The sequence below is a fragment of the Molossus molossus genome, unplaced genomic scaffold (assembly GCF_014108415.1).
Source record: "Molossus molossus isolate mMolMol1 unplaced genomic scaffold, mMolMol1.p scaffold_m16_p_14, whole genome shotgun sequence".
Lineage (NCBI taxonomy): Eukaryota > Metazoa > Chordata > Mammalia > Chiroptera > Molossidae > Molossus > Molossus molossus.
This window is the reverse complement of record NW_023425349.1, coordinates 45,796,303-45,817,630: the sequence shown is the minus strand read 5'-3', so window position 1 is coordinate 45,817,630 and position 21,328 is coordinate 45,796,303. Positions and strand designations below refer to the sequence as shown.

The 21,328-nt window shown below is 40.8% G+C and overlaps 1 protein-coding gene across 2 annotated transcripts in view; it reads left to right on the top strand.

The window, feature by feature from the left end:
• The window catches only part of PCSK5 (proprotein convertase subtilisin/kexin type 5), a 435,012-nt gene that overhangs the window by 255,578 nt on the left and 158,106 nt on the right, over positions 1–21,328 (top strand). For both annotated transcript variants that reach the window (XM_036260761.1, XM_036260762.1), the window contains exons 14-20: positions 6,072–6,215; positions 10,787–10,889; positions 12,562–12,755; positions 15,828–15,912; positions 19,958–20,055; positions 20,469–20,598; positions 20,903–21,018. In XM_036260761.1, coding sequence (XP_036116654.1) covers positions 6,072–6,215; positions 10,787–10,889; positions 12,562–12,755; positions 15,828–15,912; positions 19,958–20,055; positions 20,469–20,598; positions 20,903–21,018 — 870 coding nt within the window. The remainder of the gene's footprint in view (positions 1–6,071; positions 6,216–10,786; positions 10,890–12,561; positions 12,756–15,827; positions 15,913–19,957; positions 20,056–20,468; positions 20,599–20,902; positions 21,019–21,328) is intronic.

The following is a 21,328-nucleotide window of genomic DNA, read 5'->3' as shown; positions in this document are numbered from 1 at the left end:
TCCCTACTTCCTTATCTCTGGATATATTTTGTTCATCAGCTTATTTGGTTCATTAGATTCCACAAATAAGTGAGGTCATGTGATACTTGTCTTTCTCTGACTGACTTATTTCACTCATCATAATACTCTCCAGGACCCTCCATGCTCTTACAAAGGGTAAGAGATCTTTCTTCCTTACAGTTGCATAGTATTCCACAGATTTTTTTTATCCCCTCATCTACTGATGGGCACTTAGACTGTTTCTAGATCTTAGCAATTGTAAATAGTGCTGCTATGAACAGAGAAGTGCATATATTTTTTCTCATTGGTGTTTCAGGCTTCTTAGGATATATTCCTAGAAGTGGGAATACTGGGTCAAAGGGCAGTTCCATTTTTTATTTTTTTGAGGAAAATCCATCCTGTTTTGCATAGAAGCCTTCCCACCAGCAGTGTACTAGGGTACCCTTTTCTCCATATCCTCACCAGCACTTGTCCTTTGTTGATTTGTTGATGGTAGCCTTTCTGGCAAATGTGAGGTGACACCTCATTGTCATTTTAATTTGCATCTTTCTGATGATTAGTGACTAAAGACGTTGAGCATTTCTTCATATGTCTCTTGGCCTTTTGTATGTCCCCTTTGGAGAAGTGTCTATTCAGATCCTCTGCCCATTTTTTAATTGGATTGTTTGTCTTCCTGTTGTTGAATTGTATGAGTACTTTATATATTTTAAAATTAACCCTTTATCAGAGGTATATAATTGACATATAACGTATTAGTTTCAGGTGAACAACATAATAATTCAAGATTTGTATATATTGTGAAACAATCACCACGATAAATCTAGTAACATCCATCACCTCCCAGTTACAAAATTTCTTTTCATGTGATAAGAACTTCTAAAATTTACTCTTTTACCAACTTTCAAATATGAAATACAGTGTTATTAACTCAGTCACCATGCTAAACATTATATCCCCATGACTTATTTTATAACTGGGAGGTTGTACCTTTTTACCTCCTTCACCCTTTCCACCTACCCCCTATTCCCTGCTTCTGGCAACCAACAACCTTTTCTCTGTATCGGTGAGCTTGGTTGTTTCCAGTGTGCTGGTTTGTGTGTGTGCTTTTAAGATTCCACATATAAGTGAGATCATATGGCATTTATCTTAGCAAAATGCATTCAAAGTCCATCCATGTTGTTTCAAATGGCAAGATTTTCATATTATGGCTAAATAATATTCCACTGTATGTGTGTAATTGACCATGAGTACCATAGTTTTTTGTTTTTTTTTTATCCATGCGTCTGTGGAAACTTAGGTTGCTTCCATGTCTTCGCTGTTGTAAATAATGCTGCAATAAACATAGGGGTGTCTGTATCTTACCAAGTTAGTGTTTTAATTTCACTGGATAAATACCCAGAAGTGGAATTCCAGACCATATGGTAGTTCTATGTTTCCGTTTTTGAGGAGCCACCTTGCTGTTTCCCAAAATGGCTGCACCAATTTACATTCCAACCAACAGTGCACAAGGGTACCCTTTCCTCCACAATTTCATCAACATTTGTTATTTCTTGTCTCTTTGATAACAGCCATTCTAACAGGTGTAAGGTGATACCACATTGTGGTTTTTATTGCACTCTCTGCTGATTAGTGAGAACTGAGGTCAGCAACAGAACTGTTGCTCATCTCTCTGCTGCCTTCTTTTTTGGGTTAAGTGATACTGGCAGGTTAAAAAGGCCTTCAGAGAAAGACTCAATTATGTTAAGAGTCCTGTGGACCACTCTTGTAAAAATCCCATCACCAGTATTGCTCTGCCCAGGGATAATTCAGCTCTTAACAGATCCCCCCAGGGAGATTACATTAGACAATCAGTCTACTAGAAAAGCAAGGCAAATTTTTCTCTCCAAACTAGGAAAAAATAACTGACACGTAGCATGGCAGGATGAACAGTCATTTGTATATCATCTATTTATCTACATCTGTACCTCTCCATCTTCTATTTACCAATCTAATTTCCTCTGTAGCAAGGCTCAGCAGCTTATTAATGGTGAGTACGATCATGGAAACCAAGCAGTACGTCCTGGTGCCGCTCTGTGAGAGCCACCATGAGTGAAGGAAGCAGGCTGGGAGCTGGGCACACGTAATTGGTCAGAGAGTCACCACGGAGTCTGGGCAAGTTAGCTAACTCGGCAACAGATTCATTTATTTTTTTGTATGTTTATTTTGTATCCTTCAGCTTTACTGAATTTGTTGATTAGTTCTAAAAGTTTTTTGTGGAGTCTTTAGGGATATATACATATATATGTATATGAATATATGAGTGTGTGTGTGTGTGTGTGTGTGTGTGTGTGTGTGTATCATGTCATCTGCAAATAGTGATAGTTTTACTTCTTCCTTTTGGCGTTGGATGTCTTTTATTTATTTTTCTTGACCCACTGTTCTGGCCAGGACTACCAATTCTACATTGGCTAAAAGTGGAAAGAGTCAACATCCTTGTTTTGTTCCTGATCTTAGAGGGAAAGCTGTTAGTTTTTCACCATTGAGTATGATGTTAGCTGTCAGATGGCCTTTATTATGTTGAAGTACATTCCCTCGATTTCTACTTTATTGAGTTTTTATTGGAAGTGGGTGTTGAATTTTGTCAAATGCTTTTTCTGCACCTATTGAGGTAATCATGATTTTTATCCTTCATTTTGTTAAGGTGGTAGATCACATTGATTGATTTGCAGATGCTGAACTATCCTTGAATTCTTGGAATAAAATCCATTTGATCACGGTGTATGATCTTTTTAATATGTTGTTGAACTCAGATGCAAAAATTATTAACAACCTATGTTTATCAGAAATATTGGCCTGTAATATTATTTTCTTGTGTTGTCCTTGTCTGGTTTTGGTATCAGGGTAATGCCAGCCTCATCAAATGAGCTTTGCTATTCTTTTTTTGCCCCCGGAAGAGTTCGAGAAGGATTGGCATTAGTTTTTCTTTAAATGTTTGATAGAATTCACCAGTGAAACCTTCCGGTCCTGGACTTTTGTTTGTTGGAAGGTTTTTGATTACTGATTCAATCTCCTTACCAGTCATTGGTCAGTCAGACTTTCTACTTGTTGTATGATTCAGTCTTGATGTGGTGAATGTTTCTAGGAATTGATCCATTTCTTTTATGTCTGATTTGTTGGCCTGTCATTCCTAGCCGTCTTCTATGATCCTTTGTATTTTTGTGGCATCAGTTATAACATCTCTTTTGTTTCTGGTTTTATTTACTTGATTTCTCTCTCATTTCTCCTTGATCAGTCTTATTAAAGGCTTATCCATTCTGTTTACAGTCCCAGGGAACCTTCAAGTATAAGCACTGCTGGCCACGAGAGCCAGGCAACCTAGAGGTGTGCCCTGGGTGGCAGCCACAAAAACAGCAGTGCCAGACAAGAGGACAGGCTCCTTTATTGAAGATACCAGTGAGCTGGAGCGGGGCAGAGGGAATGGGCAAAGATGGTGCCCCCAGGCCTCCATTTCAGCAGGCCTCTCAGGGCCTGCCCCCCAGTCAGATGCTTTAAGATAAGCAAGTGAGCCTGTTGCACAGAAAGTCTAGGTGCTTTTCAGGAGCTGCCTGTGGTAGGCCTGGGGCAGGTGAGTCTGCTGGAACCCTTTACGAACTGCTTCTCAGTTTGCCAGAACCTTGTGGGACTTGTGTACATGAGCTCATTGGCTTCCAAAGCCACATGTTTAACGGGGCTCATCCCTTAGGTGCTGGTCTTAAAAGGTGGGATGTCCAGTGTGGGATTTAAACCTTTTGTTCCTCGGGGAGATGCTTGGGGTTTCGAGTTCCCTCCAGATGTTCTCGGCGCACCAGGGGTGAGGTTTATGGCGAGATTGTCTCAGCCTCTCCTACTCACTTGGATATGGGGTTTTTTCTTGTTTGCCTAATATGTAGGAGCCACTCGGCTAGTTATGAGGTTTCTTTCAAAGGAAATTATTCTATCTGTAGCTATCAATTTGGTGTGTCCGTGGGAGGAGATGGGTCAGGATCCTCCTACATCACCACTTTAAACTGGAACCCCCAGATGGGTTTTAATATCAGTCTGTCCTCTCACTGTCCTGTGCCTCAGTTTCCTTATCATTGTTCATATCAACTATATTGGGAATACAAGTCGCTACCTCCCAGTTGTTGTGAACAGTGGGATGACACATAGCACACAGTAAGCACTTAGAAATGATAAGCATCAGCCCTGGCTGGTTTGGCTTAGCAGATGGAGCGTTGGCCCACAGCCTGAAGGGTCTCAGGTTCAATTCCCGGTCAAGGGCACACACCTGGTTTGCAGATTCAATCCCCGGCCCTTTCCAGAATCATGAGGGATGCAACCAATCGATGTGTCTCTCTCACATCAATGTTTCTCTCTACATCTCCCTCCCTCCCTTCCACTCTATCTAAAAATTAATGGAAAAATATCCTCAGGTGAGGATTGAAAAAAAAGAAAGAAATGATAAGCATCAGTTAGATGGTGACATAGATGAATTAGGCAACACCTGAGGTTCACCACTGTCTTGCTGTGACAGAGCCCTGGCCCTGAACCATGCCTGGATTCTCTGTATTAGGCCGCTGTATGTGTGTGTGTGTGTGTGTGGCGGGGGAGAGGGGCCTAAGGAGAGTCCTTTCTTTCTATCAGCATATTTCTGTGTTTTTATTAATCACTTCTGGTTATGGTTGATTCTTTTTCATGTGAATCTTATTAAGCTTAATGGCTTGAGGACAGTTTCCCCGCTACCCCCCCCCCCCCGGAATTTTCTTTTTTGTAGTAAAAATGAGTTTTATAAATCTAAGAACTAAATGAATAAATATGGACTAAACTAAAGCAAAATGTTGCATGTGAACATACCATCTAAATGAGGTTAAACACTGTCTCAAGGCACCCTTGACCAGAAAATGTATTTCATTGCTCAGTAGAACACTCTGCAGTGTTGGAGGTGTTCTATGTCTGTGCTGTGCTTTCTCATAGACACTAGCTACATATGACTATCAAACACTTGATGCAATTGACATGACAGAGGAACTGATTTTTTTTTTTTTTTTTTAGTTCATTTAAATTGCTACATGTATCTAGTGGCTATCATGTCTATCAGATAATATAAGCAGTGATGTATTCTTAAGATTGAATGACGTGCCCGGCCGGTGTAGCTTGGTGGTTGAGCAAAGACCTATACACCAAGAGGTCACCAGTTCGATTCCTGGTCAGGGTACGTGCCCAGGTTGTGGGCCCAATCCCAAGTGGGGGGTATGCAGGAGGCGACTGGTTGATGTTCTCTCTCATAGATGTTTCTGTCTCTCCCTTCCTCTCTCTCTAAAATCAATAAAGAAAACAAAAATTTTTTTAAAAAAGATTGAGCCCTACCCGGTTTGGCTCAGCAGTAGAGTGTCGGCCTGCGGTCCAGAGAGACCCGGATTTGGTTCCCGCTAAGGGCACGTACCTCGGTTGCAGTTTGTCCCGGCCTGGTTGGGTCTAGCGGGTGGCAACCACTTGATGTGTCCCTTTCACATCGATGTTTCTCTCTCTATCTCTCTCCCTCCCCACTCTATGTGAACAAAAAATGGAAAAATGTCCTCGGGTGAGGATTTAAAAAAAAGATTGAATGACTGCTTCAGGAATCATGTGGAACAAAGCAGTTGTTTTTGTCTTCTATTGATAAACAAGTCAGATAACACCAAACATTTTTTTAATTCAAATAAGGCTTTTTATACCTAGAAAAACAAAGCTGTCTGTAAAATTCTGGCATTCTTTTAAATATCCATAATTTGAAATGCAGCCCAGCAATGTGAGGTGGGTTTGTTTCTTAGCCTACCTATAAATGATCATTAAGTCAAGGCCTAATCTGTAGTTGGTACTCAGAAATATATAGTGAGTGAATTATTACATAGTAAATTCTGCAAACAGTGGTAAATGGGTGTTTCTAGCCCTGTATCTGATGTAATGATTCCTATGACTCTGTTTCCCACAATTCTTCTACTGATGCTTTTTCTTAGGGAAAAAGGGATTAAAGAAATTATAAGGCTAAGGAGTGAATATGTGGTCATGCTGTGGTTTTATTATTGTTTCCCAAGGTAAATTGAAGGAATGGTCTTTGGTTCTCTATGGCACCTCCGTGCAGCCATACTCACCGACCAACGAGTTTCCTAAAGTGGAACGTGTCCGCTACAGCCGGGTTGAAGACCCCACCGATGACTACGGTGCAGAGGATTATGCAGGTGAGCTGGCTTCCAACAGCGACACAGGCTAAGGAGGGAGCACGCATGCGCCATCCTTCCAAGCAGAGAGAAACTTCCACCCACAGTCTGATATATTCTCGTCATCTTTCCGATCCCCCCAAATACTTATATGTACATACTCATATATTCAAATATTCATGTTTTTTTCCCAAAGCTAATCCACACTGTATATAGAGTTTTCATATCCTTTTTTTCCCTTACAATATTAAGAACATATTTCCCTGTTGTCAAGTATCCTTAGGATACATATTGAAAAGACAGCGTAATTGTTCATCCTATGATTGTACCCTCATATATTTAATCCATAATCTGGGATGTGTAGTTTGCTTAGAGGTCTACACAAGTTTAAACAAGGTTTGGATGAATATCATTATCAGTCATTGTTGATATATTTAGTTAATTTTTTAGAATGCAGTTCTGTTCTGAGAATTATGGCATCAAAGTGATTAACCAGTTTCAGGGCTTGGATAAGATTTGTCACATTGCTTTCCAGACGAAGAGGTACCAGTCTACACTGTGACCAGCTGTATGAGTGTGTATTGCACTCATTCCTGCCAAAATTGAGTGGATAGAAAAGAGTAAAAAAAAAAAAAAAAAAAATACTTTCAAATTTTTATAGCTTTGACTGCTAGGAAACCTAAATATTTTTTGTCTGTACAGCAGGTCCTCAAATAACATCATTTCATTCATTATATAACATTGATGAGATGTATAGGAACTTAGCTCTTGTTTATATCAACTAGCCTGTGGTAAAGTCGGTTTCCTTATACTTCCTTTTGCTGCAGTTCTAACAATCTATCAATGACATGAAGTGAGGATTTAATGGTAGTTTTCTGAATTAAATACAACTGTCTTTTACACATTCTGTTTGAAGTGGCAGCAATGTTATTACCTCTCCTACTGTCATTTGCTGAAAACAGTGGAGGGTTTATATTTTTGGATAGTATTTGTGATTTTTTTAACAGAATTTTTATCCTTTAAAATCAGCTAAATATTCACATGCAATTTTTTTTGTAATGTCTGATGTTTATATTTAGCCACTAATCCATCCGGAACTTCCTTTGGATTATGACATATAGTGTGAAACGAATTTCTGTATTTTCCAAACAAACTAACATTGTTACCTGAGTTACCATCCTTTTTTAATAATTTAAGATCTTTTCTTTATAACAATATAGTGAAATTCTTATGCCAGGGTCTCTTCCGGTACCATATTTTCTGATATATCAATCTAGTAATTCTTAGACCAGCAGCACCCACACTGTTGTATTTTTTGATTTCATGATATATATTTAATATCTGTTGAACATCTGCTTGTTTTCTTAGAAATTCTTTTTTGTAAATCCTCACCCGAGGATATTTTTCTATTTGTCTTCAGATAGAGTGGGAGGGAGAGAGAGAGAGAAACATCTACATAAGAGGGACACATCGACTGGTTGCCTCCCGCGTGACCCTGACCAGGACCAGGTATGTTCCCTTGGCCGGAATTGAACCTGTGACTCACTGGTCTGCAAGCAGAAGCTCTGCTGCTGAGCAAACTAGTCAGAGCCTCATAGAAATTCTTACTTTCCCCTTTAAAATCCTTGTGGAGCCCTGGCTGGGTGGCTCTGGTCGGAGGGTTGTCTGTACACCAAAAGGTTGTGGGTTGGATTCCGGGTCAGCGCACATACCTAGGTTGCAGGTTGGATTCCGGTTGGGGAGCACACAGAAGGCAACTGATAGATGTTTCTCTCTCACTTTGATATTTCTCCCTTCCTCTAAAATATATCCTCAGGTGACAATTAAAAAAAAATCCCAGTGTAATTTAATTTGAATTTACACGCAATATAATGGAAGAATTGTTTTATAATATGCACTCTTTCCATCCAAAACATAAACCACATCCCATTTTATTGAAATCTTTTAATTTTATGTAGTGTTAGCATGATTCCTATTTTGGGTCTTGTTGCTATTGTGGAAAACATTTCATGTTTTCTACCTAGTATAGGAAATCTATTAACTGTTGCATATTTATCTAACCATTTTGCTTGTTTTAGAGTTGATTTTTCTGGGGCAGTTTAAGTACTGTAGCCATACCATCTGCAATTTTTTTCTTCTTCCCAATATATTTCTGATTCCTGGAATAAGATACATAATGCTTAATGAACAAAGCTTCTTCTAATGAAGAACTGTTGGTAAACAGCAATTTAATGTACCGTTAGAGGAGAAATATATTTTTCCTGCAGCTCTCTGAAATTCTTTTTCCAGATACTAAAGATAAAAGTACTTTGTTAATCACTAAATGTGTATGTAGTTTCTTCTATTCTAAGCAGGTAGTATCCCAGAATCAATAATCAGCTTGAATAACTCAGTCCAATTTAGCTAACCAGAGCTAGATTTTGTATTATTTTGCTTAGAGCTTGTAATATTACTTTCATATTATATAACCAATAAACCATTTTGTTTTCTCTGATAGGAGAAAGTAGATCCAAAAGCATAAATGGAACATAATAGCATCCTATTACTATGTGCCTTATGGAATGCTTTGGTAATGTTAACATTATGAACAATTATACATCTTTGTAGTTTTTCTCATTTCATCTTCAAAATGTTCACACTGGCACTTGTGAGAGAACAAAAACAATTATTTCATTATTACCCTGCAACCTAAAATGCTGGTTTGCATCTGGGACAGTTTAAGATTCTAAAAGAAACACAGTATGTGAACTCATCATGCCGGGCCCGTTGGCATATAGCAAGAATGAATGTTTCTTTGTGGGAGGAGGAGTAACTGTAGAAATCATCTGGTGAAAATTTAGGGCCACCCATGACTCCTGTTCCTTGGAGCTGTGGTTTTTACCTGTAAAGAACCCAGGCTGTCTAGAAGCACAGACGGTATCCCACAACCCAGTCCCTGTGCCATTTCTTTGAATTCCAGGGACCTTGGGACCCAGAGTTAGCTGAACTTACACAGCAGAGGCATCCTCTTCTTGTCTGCCATAGAGCTAAAACAATGTTGTCACATTCTTGAGATAAATCAGAAATATATTGCAAGTTTGAAGCATTTCTAAATGACTCGTTTCCACACAGATCTAAAGGTCATCTCTAGTAGATGACTTACTCCAAGTAGGAGACCTGGACTAAAAATCAGGACATGTATTGATTCCAAACCTTCTAGCTGTGTGATGCTGGGCAAGCCATTGTAACTCTTGGAAAATCTATTTTCTCACCAGTAAAATGAGAGTATTGACTCATTCTTCCCCAGTTCTACCATTTCACGCCCCATGATTCAGTAATTTTAGAACATAGTCCCATAATGACTGAAGGAGACCAAGTTTCAACAGTAGGTCCTTTTGATTAAAGTAAGTATGGTTTGTACATTTAATGTACTATGTTTTGTTTTGTTTTAATACATTTTTTTCTTTATTGATATATAGAGAGAAATTTTTTAGAGAGAGAGAGAGACATCAATGAGAGAGAACATCGATTGGGCACCTCTTACATGTCCCCCACTGGGAATAGGGCCCACAACCTGAGTTTGTGCCCTGACCGGGAATCGAACCAGTGACCTCTTGGTGCATGGGTCGACGCTCAACCACTGAGCCACACCAGCCGGGTTAATGCACTATGTTTTATTGCTAGTTACAATCATATGAATTTTCAATGGGAAAGAGCTTTAAGATTATGAGGCCAAATGTCCCAAAATATGGAGAACAAGGAAAAAGGGGAGTTAGTTCAATAGAGCAAAATGTCTATAACAGTCCTGTCATTAGAAAGCTTTTCGTCGGTCACCAGGTAGTTCCATCTCTCTGGAATTTGTTTTCTGACTGCATTCTCTCTAGTTTTATACCAAAGAATATGTAACAAGAGAGATTAGGAACCTTCATCCCAGATCTGGAACACTTTAAGCGTCATCGCATTTTAAAAATTTATGTGTACTTTTCTTCTGTTGAGTTGCCCATTGGCCTGTAGGTAGGATACAATTTTAAATCTATTATCTGTGCCTGAAGTACCTGCTTTGTAACCCAAAACGAGATGCTGATTAGCTTGTGCCAGATACCATAATGCTGTCTCTGGCTGGCTACGGTATCTCACAGGTATTCAGTGGCTTTAATGACCTTGGAAAAGACAGGCAATCCGGTCCAAGCATTGGATAATAATACCCTTTTTTTTCTTTTCTGTCAACAGCTGAACTTCTCATTTTTTCTATAAATCCAACATTTTTATTGTTATCATGTTTAATTGCGATCGGTTTCTTTCCATTTACCACAGTGGCATTGTTCATCTGAATGCTGAAATATTTGTTACCTCCCACAAGGAAGCCATGTGTGCTTTGAAGACCAGGCCATGACTAGGATTTACATGCTTGATACTTAGGTAATGGGGTTTCCCCCAAAAAAGTCAAAAGTTCATCTCTGAGCTGATAGCCACACTGAACATGATTCCTCCATCTTAAAGAAACTCTCACTGCATAAGGAAAAAAAAAAGTCTTGTTTTATACCAAATTCAAGGTAAAGCCAACCTACCTACCATCATTTTTTCTAAGCGTTGTTCTCATTTCTTCTGGAAAGGTCCCTGTGACCCTGAGTGCAGTGAGGTCGGCTGTGATGGGCCGGGACCGGACCACTGCAGTGACTGTTTGCACTACTACTACAAGCTGAAAAACAACACGAGGTAAGAGTGAGGCCAAGCCACAACCCCTCAGCAGACCCCGCATGTTCCTGTGTGTTCCCACAGGGTCACTGTGAGCCAGGCATGATGATGTCCACCTAGCAGGACCTAAAAGCGCAGAAAATGTACTGTTGTACAAGCCTGCTGCCTCCTTATACGTTCAAAATGGTGAAACCGATACTGAATTACAAAGTGTACCTGCAAAGAAAAAGGAATGGACTCATTTGAAGTATGGTGTTGGAGGAGAGTTCTTAGATGCCCAGAACCACCAGAAAGACAAACAGTGGGTCCGCAAGCAAATGAAGCCTGAAACATTGTTACAGAGTCGAGAATGTCCACACTGAAGCTCTCCTACTTTGGGCACATCACGAGAAGGCAGGGTTTGGGAAAAGACAGTGATGCTGGGAAAAGAGAAGGCAACAGGAAAAGAGGAAGGGCAAGCGTGAGATGGATTGACTCTATAAAGGATGCCATAGGCAGGAGCCTGCAGAAGCTGAGCAGGGCTGCTGAGGACAGGACATCGTAGACATCACTCATTCACAGGGTCACCAGGAGTCAGAGCTCACTCAGCAGAACATATTGCATACATGCGATGAAGCTGCACAGGTCTTTTCTCACATTTGGAAGGATGGTGGGGAGGAAGTAGCTACGCACTTGCATGGTCTTCTCCTCCACGCTTTTCCCTGTCCTGCTGCTGTTTGATGCCACAGTTGTATGTTCCCTTCATGCCAGGTCATGGGCTGAAGGCATCTGCCTTCCTACACCCCCTATGTGCAAGCCCTCCCACAGCAAAGTGCTGGTCCCTGCTCCTCCTCACTATTCTGCTCTGGGCCGAGACAGACCTGCTTTGCCCCTGTGTCCCTGGGTTCTGCCTCAAGTTCTGCAAATGGGGGTCTAAGGACTGGGCCATGGAACAATGACTGTCCAAACGGAGGCATGACTCACATCCCTGCCACCCTCTCTCTCCTCCTTCAGGCGAAAACTCATGATAGGGAGCTGGCTTTTGGCAAATCCACACTCCAGTCGCCCAGACAGACGCAGACATGTTCCAATTCCTGTTTACATCCTTGCTAGAATTTAAATCCCTTAAAGGAAAGGCCCTTGGCTACTCAGCACCTCTATTATCTCCTAGACTTGGTAGCAAAATGCTTGCCATTTTATTGGTACTTGGTCAATATTTGTTGGATGAATAAATAAAGCCTTGTCCTTCCATTAAACTTAAAAAAAAAAAAACTTCTTTGTTTATCATCAACATAACTTTAAATATATTTATATTAATTTAGACAACAGCATATAACCACCACCACACACATACAATCCATATGGCACACACACAGAAACAGAAGTAACCCCTTGTGAGTGACCATTTGTATAAAACCAGGCTTCCCACGTATTTTCCCTTCAACCCAATGCCATAACCTTCCTCTTGAGACTCGATGTCTAACCATCAACCCCTTTATAAAGCTAGAACCACAAGGGAAAGCGGTTTGGACCAAAGACACGCCTGACTTGGTGGACTTGGTCTCGTGTAACCGCATTGCCCCGTCAGCACCCTTCACAGGAAGGGGCTGCGACCAGCAGAATCTGGCTGCGGTGTTACCATCGTGGGGTAGAAGGGGTTTGGGGACTGGGTCACTGGTGACGCTGCCCTTCTCTCCCATTGTTCTGCTCACAGGGTCTGTGTGTCCAGCTGCCCGGCGGGCCACTACCACGCCGACAAGAAGCGGTGCAGAAAGTGCGCTCCCAACTGCGAGTCCTGCTTCGGCAGCCACGGCGACCAGTGCCTGTCCTGTAAGCACGGCTACTTCCTGAATGAAGAAGCCAGCAGCTGTGCTCCTCACTGTCCCGACGGATCGTATCAGGACACCAGTGAGTGGATCTCAAATGGCTGGGTTTTCGAGAACACATGTGAGGTTTTCATTTGCGCGACCTTGGAAGGAATATTCCTCTTCTGTGACATCTAGGCCTTGCTTAACATCAACCAGTATCTAGGTCCATTGTTTTTAAGAGAATGATTTAGAGTTGTTCTGTAAAAAAAGAATGTAGGTCAAAAGGCCTGTGTCGGGGGGGTCCTCAAATTCATACCGAGATTTAGAGACTTGTGAGGCATACCCACAAGTCTCATCTTATAGTTGTGCTGATGTATTCAGTTATGATTAATTACAGGAAAAGGATACAAAGTAAAATCAGCAAAGGGAAGAGGTTCATGGGACAAAGTCCATTAGAAGCCAGGCCCAAGCTTCCAGGAGTTTTTTCCCAGTAGAGTCACACAGGATGCACTTAGTTTCCCCAGTGACAGTGTGTGACGTTCCACATGGGAACCTCCACAGGGACTCAGTGCCATGATGGGCACTGGCGGTGGTTATGAAGGCACTCTCTGCCAGGCCCTTTCCAAAATTCCAGACTCCTAGAAGGAAAGCAGGGGTTCAATGTAAACTATACTGTTTCTTACCTGCTGGGATGGTGGACACCCTCCTGAAATCCAAGTTCCCAATTCCCAACCTATGAGCAGGCTTTCAGAAGACAGCTCTTTTCTGCACACTAGCCAAAGGACCAGGCCAGTGTGTTACTGAAGTATACTTTTCAAAGAGTGCAAAAAACATGACCTTTGTGTAAATGAAGGATGAACACATGTCAAAGACTTGTTCAGCCCATTAATGAGAACCTACAAGGTATGAGTTCAGAGACTATCAAGTATTATAACCCACTAGGAAAGGCTAAATAAAATCTGTTTGCTGAATTAGACACAAATAATTTCCAACATGGCAATCAATACAACTAGAATTTGGGGCTTCTTTTCTTAAATGGATGGCTATCATTTGCAAGTTTACCAAACAAAAATCTGTAAATTAACATGTTCTTCACAGAGTTCGGGGCTAATTAACTGTCATTAGTAAAAAGGCAAAAGAACATTCTCTAGAGAATTAAGCAATCCTAGAACATGCCTACCTACCTGTTAGTGCTCTGCTATGGCCCTGGAAAAGGCTGCAGGTATCTTTTGCCTTATTTCTGAATTCTCAGTAATTTGTCTTCACAAGGGTATCACACCATGGTGTATGACACTAAAATGTCATGTTGCTGCACAACTTAAGAGAGAGGAAACCTCAAGTGTAAAGGAACAAAAGTTGTGTTTTTAAAAATCAGGCAAGAATTCTGAAGTGAATACTCTTGCTTTTTAAGAAGTCTAATTCTTGATTCAAAGACAGGCATTCCTCTGGGTGGTCAATGGGGTGAAGCTGAGAGAGCTTAACTTGGAACAATGGGTGGTGATTCTCCCGTATTCCTTGATTTTCCCAGAATTTGGAACATGAGCTACAACTTGCTGGAGAAAGGAGGAAATGGGAGTGGGAGGGGAATAAGGGATCCACAGAAGTAAGCAGTATTCTTGGGGGGACAGGGGGATAGGGGAGTCAAAATTCTATCCAGAAAGCTGAACCTTGCAAAGGAAATTTTTTCTGGATGGTATATGACAGGATCAGGATAACTGAGTCAGTACTCTTTCCAGAAGCCTGCAGGAAGGCTATTCAAACAGTTACTTGGCTAAGAAGAGTGGTCTATGCTTCTCTCTCCTACATAATTGCCTGTTGTTATAGTTTCCTCCTTCGATGTGCCCACTTACATACAAACTAGTGATCATGTGTGATCAGTACTAGTAATAATTACTGCTAGCATATCACAGTGCTTTAAAGTTCATTCCGATCCCTTGAATAATTTCATTAGTTCCTCAAGACAAGCGGAGAGGTAGGCATCATTGTAGTAGGTATTTCATAAATGGAAGAAGACAGACCCTGAACTTGCCCATAGGCAATGCTAAAAGCAGAACGCAAATCTAGGTCCTCTGACTTCAGATCCTATGCCATGTCCCGTATTCTCAGTGACACAGTGAGGGGGTGGTGGTATGGGTGGGGGTGTGGTAACTCCGAGGAGGTGGTAAAGAACTTTATATTTTATGTCGAGGAGCTTAGACTTGAAAAAGGAGATGGACCTCCAGGAGGTTGTTATAAGGATCATTAAAGCAGTGTTTCTCTGTGGAACCCTGAAGAACACCAACATTTCAAGAGTAAATGGAGGAAGAGAAGCCTATGAACAAAGCTTCATTCAGTTCTACACATACATGTGGGTAGAATCTACTTGCATCTCAGAGAAGGTGTCAGGTCTCCAGAAAAATTTCACCCAAACAAAAGGCCTTACCGTAATGTAACAAATCACCATTTTTAACTATAAACGTATCATACATTTCCCGTTTTTCCCCAATGAGGAGCTGTGTTGGTATTAAACAGGAAAGCCAGTATTCACAGTATACTTGTTCAATCAAATATATTGCTATTCTCCAGAACTACAGATATTATCTGAAATATAATAACATATTAATTCCACAGCTACTATAAAGTAAGTACAAGACACTGTTCTAGATAATGCAAGAAATAATCCTTACCCTGCAGTCTTAAACGTGGGTTTCCTCTTATAGTGGAGTTCATCAGAGGAGTCCTAAAAGCTATGAGCCTGGGGGCAATCATTCCTTCCCCAGCCACAGGCATTGCTTCTCAACCCTGACATGGTGGTGTTGCCCAGCATCATTAGTGGGATTTTCATGGTTGAAAGATAGGAAACTCTTCTTGGGAGAAAAAATGGGAAGAGGCGGGGGAAAGCCAATAAATCATTCAACTAAGAATTAAGTGAGTTGTAGTTCTTTTGTCTGCAAAATGGTAGATCTCTCTAAGGTATTTGTCAATGCTACAATTCCTACCTGCATTTGCTTTGCTGAGAAGTGATAGCAAATGTTGATTGTGAGGCTTTTCCTACAATTTCCTGCTCAAGACCATGTGTACTATAGCATACGTTAGCAAACACTGGAACATCTCCACATGCTTCTATGGAATCCAGTTGACCAGCTGATTCATAACCATTATATATATATTTTTTTTCTTTTTTTTTTGACAGAGAAAAATCTTTGCCGGAAATGCAGTGAAAACTGCAAGACATGTACTGAGTCCCACAACTGTACAGAATGTAAGGATGGGTTAAGGTAAGACAGTGAAGGACTGCGTAATAGCCCAGGGAGCTTCTCCATAAATAACCCTCTTACCATCACCCTTGGTTTGACTCCCATTCAAACACTTGGCTGCTATTTATTTGCATTATCTCTACCATTATATGTGAAAGAGTGGATGCCCTCTTGGCTAAGGAAGGTTTATAAACCAAATAAAATTCTCTTTAGAAAAGATGGCTCAGATACAAGTAATAAAAATGGCCATTGGAGAGGCTTTCTTCATACAACTGGCAGTGTGCCAGTCATGGGTTACTGTGCAAGTAATGCCAGTGTGTTACCTCTCATCCCCCTGATTCATTCTTCTCTGGTCAGAAACTATCCCCTTATCTTTATTATTTCTCTCCATATAGCTAATCATGCTCTTATCTTAAGAACCTGCTTGGTTTCATTATGCTATCATCAGCACACAGATTTAATACCCAGAGATGTTTTCCTTGAATGGATGACTTGCTCATGGCCAAAGACAGATCCAGCTTATATCAATTAGCCTGTGGTAAAATTGGCTTTGTTATACATCATTTCAATTAAAGTCACAGAACCTATTGACAATGTTGAGTGAGGACTTACTGTAGTGGATGATTCTTTAAGAGAACAACATGGAGCTCAACTGAATTAGGTCATCTTTCTTGATTAGAGAAAAGGTCAAACCATCCTACATTGAATGAGGAGCAGGACCCTGGGTTTACGTGGTGCTAGAATTCTGCTGCACTTGATCCCTTTCACGTGTTGATGGTACCCCTGTTTCTACCTTGGATTAGAAGTGAAATAAGCAGGGTCAGGCAGGTAATTCTTCTCATTAGTAATACTGCAACATCATTTTTATTTAGATTTATTATCTGTGGCTTTATTTTTCATAAACGCATTCGGTATTAGTTTGCGTAGTACCTTTCGTCTCAAGACGGTCTTGACAAATGTCGGTCTAGTCAGCCTACTTCTGTTTGGTGGAGGAACAGATTGGTATAATAAAAAGAGAAGGAGGTTAGACGTGGATTCAATCTGCCCCTGCTGTTTATCAGCTGTGTGACCTTGGCCAACTCAGCCACTCTGCGCTTCAATGTTCTCACCTGTAAAATGGTGATAAAACCCCTATGTTCTGGATTATGGTAAGGATTAGCCATGATAACATTTACAAAGCACTTACTCCAATATCTGACACGTAATTGGTCCATGAAAAATAAAAGGTTATTTAAGATTATTTCTTAGGGAACATTTTATTTATTTATTTATTTATTTATTTATTTATTTATTTTAACTTATCTTTATTGTTGAATGTATTGTATATATGAAGTCAACCACTGTTCTCCAGTAGAAATGAGAGCCACATATGTTCATTTTTTAAAAAGATACAGGTAAAATTTATTTTAATATTATCATTTCAACATGTAATCAATATAAAAAGACTTTTAGTGAGATATTTTACATTCTTTTCTTGTTATTGTACCCACTCTTAGAAACCTGGTATGTATTTTACCCCTAAACTACATCTCAATTCGGACAATATTTTTTTTATCTGTATTTAGATTTTATAAAAGGTAGATGAAGTAGCTGAGCTGCTCCAAACCTAGTTAAGTTTGGCAAATTTTTACGTGCCAATTTGTAAAATTTAGACTGAAGTTAACTGAAATTTAGAATTCCGTTCCTTAGCCACACTCAGGAGCCACAGTGCTTGAGCAGGTGGGGCAGCGCGAGGGTAACCTGGCCAGTTTGTCACAGTGCACGGGAGTGCCCCGGGCCAGGCCCACTAGCCAGGTCACCCCTATATTTTGGAAGCAGCCAAAAGCTTCAGGGTTCCCAGTGACTGCCCTCTGCTGCACGGCCCACTCAGGCCAGGCCTTTCTCTCACAGTGCAGCCTCTCTCCTGCTGGATGAATGCCAACCTCAGAAGTAATGTCCTTTATTAGAAAAACTAGGCGGCTTTTTAAAACTTGGGCAAGTTTTTTGGTGGTCCTGTTTCCTCCCAAAAAGGGTCCATTTGATGCAGTGTTCTTTTCTCCAGCTCTACAGAAAGGGAAGGAATATTCTTTTAAACATTGTTTTAATCTGCACCCAAAGATATGTTTTTTAATTGATTTTAGAGAGAGGAAGGGAGAGAGAAACATCGGTCAGTTGCCTCTGGAATGTGCCCTGACTAGGATTTGAACCCACAACCTTTTGGTGTATGAGATGATGCTCCAGCCAGGGCAGAGGGAATGTTCTTTTTTTAACTGTTTTTTTCCCCCTTTATTGTTTTTTAGAGAGAAAGGAAGGGGGAGAGAGAGAGCGATAGAAACATCAATGAGAGAGAACATTGATTGGCCGCCCCCTGCATACCCCACACTGGGAATCAGGCCCACAACCTGGGCATGTGTCCTGATCAGGAATCAAACCTGCGGCCTCGTGGTGCATGGATCAATGCTCAACCACTGAGCCACACCAGCTGGGCAGAATGTTCTTTTTTTTTTTTTTTTTTTATCCTCACCCGAGGACATTTTTCCATTTTTTGTTCAGATAGAGTGGGAGGGAGAGAGAGGAAGAAAGAGAGAGAGAAACATTGACGTGAAAGGACACATCGAGTGGCTGCCACCCGCACGACCAACCAGGGCCGGGGACAAACTGCAACTGAGGTACGTGCCCTTTAGCGGGAACCGAACCTGGGTCTCTCTGTACCGCAGGCCGACGCTCCAACCGCTGCGCCAAACCGGCCAGGGCCAGAATGTTCTTTTTAAATGACAGCTCTCTCCGGGCAGTGAGGACATCTATGAATGGAGAACACATTCAGCTATGCTGCCGCAGTCTCTGAGGCTCCCTGGAGTCTCCTTAGGGGCTTCTGGGTTGACCATCTTGCTCAAGATCTGTACAATTTTAAATAGTGGCCAAGAACATACATGAGAAAATATCTCTGCATAAAATACTGGAAGGAAATGGATTAAAATGTTAGAAGGATTGTTTGGGATTTTTTTTTTATCTATTTATTTTCCAAATTTCTTTGCTGAAATAAATTTACTTTGTATAGTTAGTATAATCTATGTAAAGCAAAGTCAAATAAGATGGGAATTGGAGCACTATGAGGAATCTAAGAAAGGAGAACTCATTGACTCTGTTGCTTAGATACCCATCTTCTATGATGATCTATTTGGTGACCTAGGATTACATGTCCTCCCTGGCTCCAGTCACACTATTTAATTATTAAGTGTGTAATATTTGTATATTAAATAGTGAAAATTCTATTAATTTATTTTGAATTTTAAGAATCCATCTGTATACTATGAGAAATACCATAACTGATATAGAATGTAGGAGAGTGAAAAAAATATAGATTCCTTATTTGACATTGTAGCAACTCATTGGATACTACATGTGCAAGACAGAGAAAATATGGTACAGATTATGTCTAGAAACACTAAATAGTAATTAAAGAAAAAGTTAAGATGTTTCGGGAAGCATCAGTGTAGATAGGTAATTGTGCTAAATTATTCATTACAGTTTAAAATAAATCAAGAAATGGAGACCAAAGTATATTAAAATTCTATTATGGGAACCAACAAGAACTAAAATCAGAAACACTTGAAAGCAAAAAAAGCTACCCCTGGGAGTTTAGGCAGGGATGGTGGTGCCCCATAATTCAGCTGTAGTTTATTTACTTAGTTCCTACTGCATTTATAATTATGAAGTGACTTTTAAATGTATTATGTAGTAGGTCTGGATATCAGGGAATTATTAGGCATATTATTAGGTCATGTGTTTTGTCACTAAAATGCTTTTTAAAACCCCTGGGTTGTAAGATGTGTCAGCCAGTCTAACAGTTCAGAGGAATGCGCCCAAAGCTTGTAGCACATGTGTATGGCACAGACATTGTTATAATAAGGTGCAGACAAGCACTGGAGCAGCAAGAGGCGAAAAATAGGAGGTACAAGGGATGTTTCCCTTGCTTTGAAGCTTTGCCAAATCCACAGGTCTCTAGGGGGAACTGTATTTGCTACATATGGAGTTGAGGGGTCGTTGCCTCTGCCTTGATCATGCTTGTCTGTGTCCATGTCTTCAGCCTGCAGGGGTCCCGGTGTTCCATCGCCTGTGAGGACGGACAGTACTTCAGTGGCCAGGACTGTCAGCCTTGTCACCGCTTCTGCGCCACCTGTGCTGGTACCTTCTCACCCACCCCTTCCTTTAACTCCTCCGGCTGTGCTTCGGCTTTTGTTTATCTGTTTGTAGCCGTCACTCATGCAGGACCACTTGATATTTCCAAAGTCACTGCTGGAGAAGTGTATTTATGTTCTGATAATGATGCATGTGTTCTCATCAAGTCAGTCCTCGGCATCCTGTCCTCATTGAGAAACTTAAATATCTCAGTGATATCTCCTCTTTCCCAAAGAGCTGATGCTTGGGAAAATGGGTTCAATTTAAAGGCCCCCCCCAAGAATGTAAGAAAAAGCACAAATATTACATTTAAACTCTTCAAATTACAAAATATGAATGACATTTTCACAAATGGTGGGAGAAGCAGCCCATCATGCAACTTCTGAGGATCTGTTTCCTGCGTTTGTCTTGCTTTGAAGGGGCAGGCGCTGATGGCTGCATTAACTGCACGCAGGGCTACTTCATGGAGGACGGGAGATGTGTGCAGAGCTGTAGTATCAGCTATTACTTTGACCACTCTTCAGAGAATGGATACAAATCCTGCAAAAAGTAAGTGGATCTGCCCCTCAAGCCCTAGCATTTGGGTACTGGGTTCTTTACCTTCATAAATAATATGAAATTGCCCTGCAGCTTTAACCCAGTTTACCTTTGATGTATATTTTTTGCTTCAGGAGTACTTTAAAATCACACTGTCTACCTGCCAGGTTTTCTTTCATGTTGCCAAACCTAGCAGTTATTTTTTTAAAAGATTTTTGTGTCATCTTCAAAGAGAGATTTAAGACATTGATAGCAAACACATCTTTTCCTGTACCTGATGTGCGAAAGGATGATATATTCTCCATCTTCCCCATAGATGTGATACCAGCTGTTTGACGTGCAATGGTCCAGGGTTCAAGAACTGTACGAGCTGCCCCAGTGGGTATCTCCTAGACCTAGGAATGTGTCAGATGGGAGCCATCTGCAAAGACGGTGAGTACAACTGCTCATTTTCAACTTCTGAACAAAGTGTGATCTTTCTAGTGTAAGGCCTAATAATGTAAATATATTTCCACTTAAAAAAGATACTAGCAGGCATGAATCAGATAGGCCATGCCTGATATGGCATTCGTTCATCTTGAACTTATGCCTTCAGTGGGCTTGGGGGATATTTTCAATTGCAAGAGGGAATAAATCACCTATAGTCCCACTGGCTAAGACATCATCAGTTAACTTGCCCTAATTAATAAACCAGAGTGGTGCATTTATTACAGTTGTTGACTCTACACTGACACACCATCAT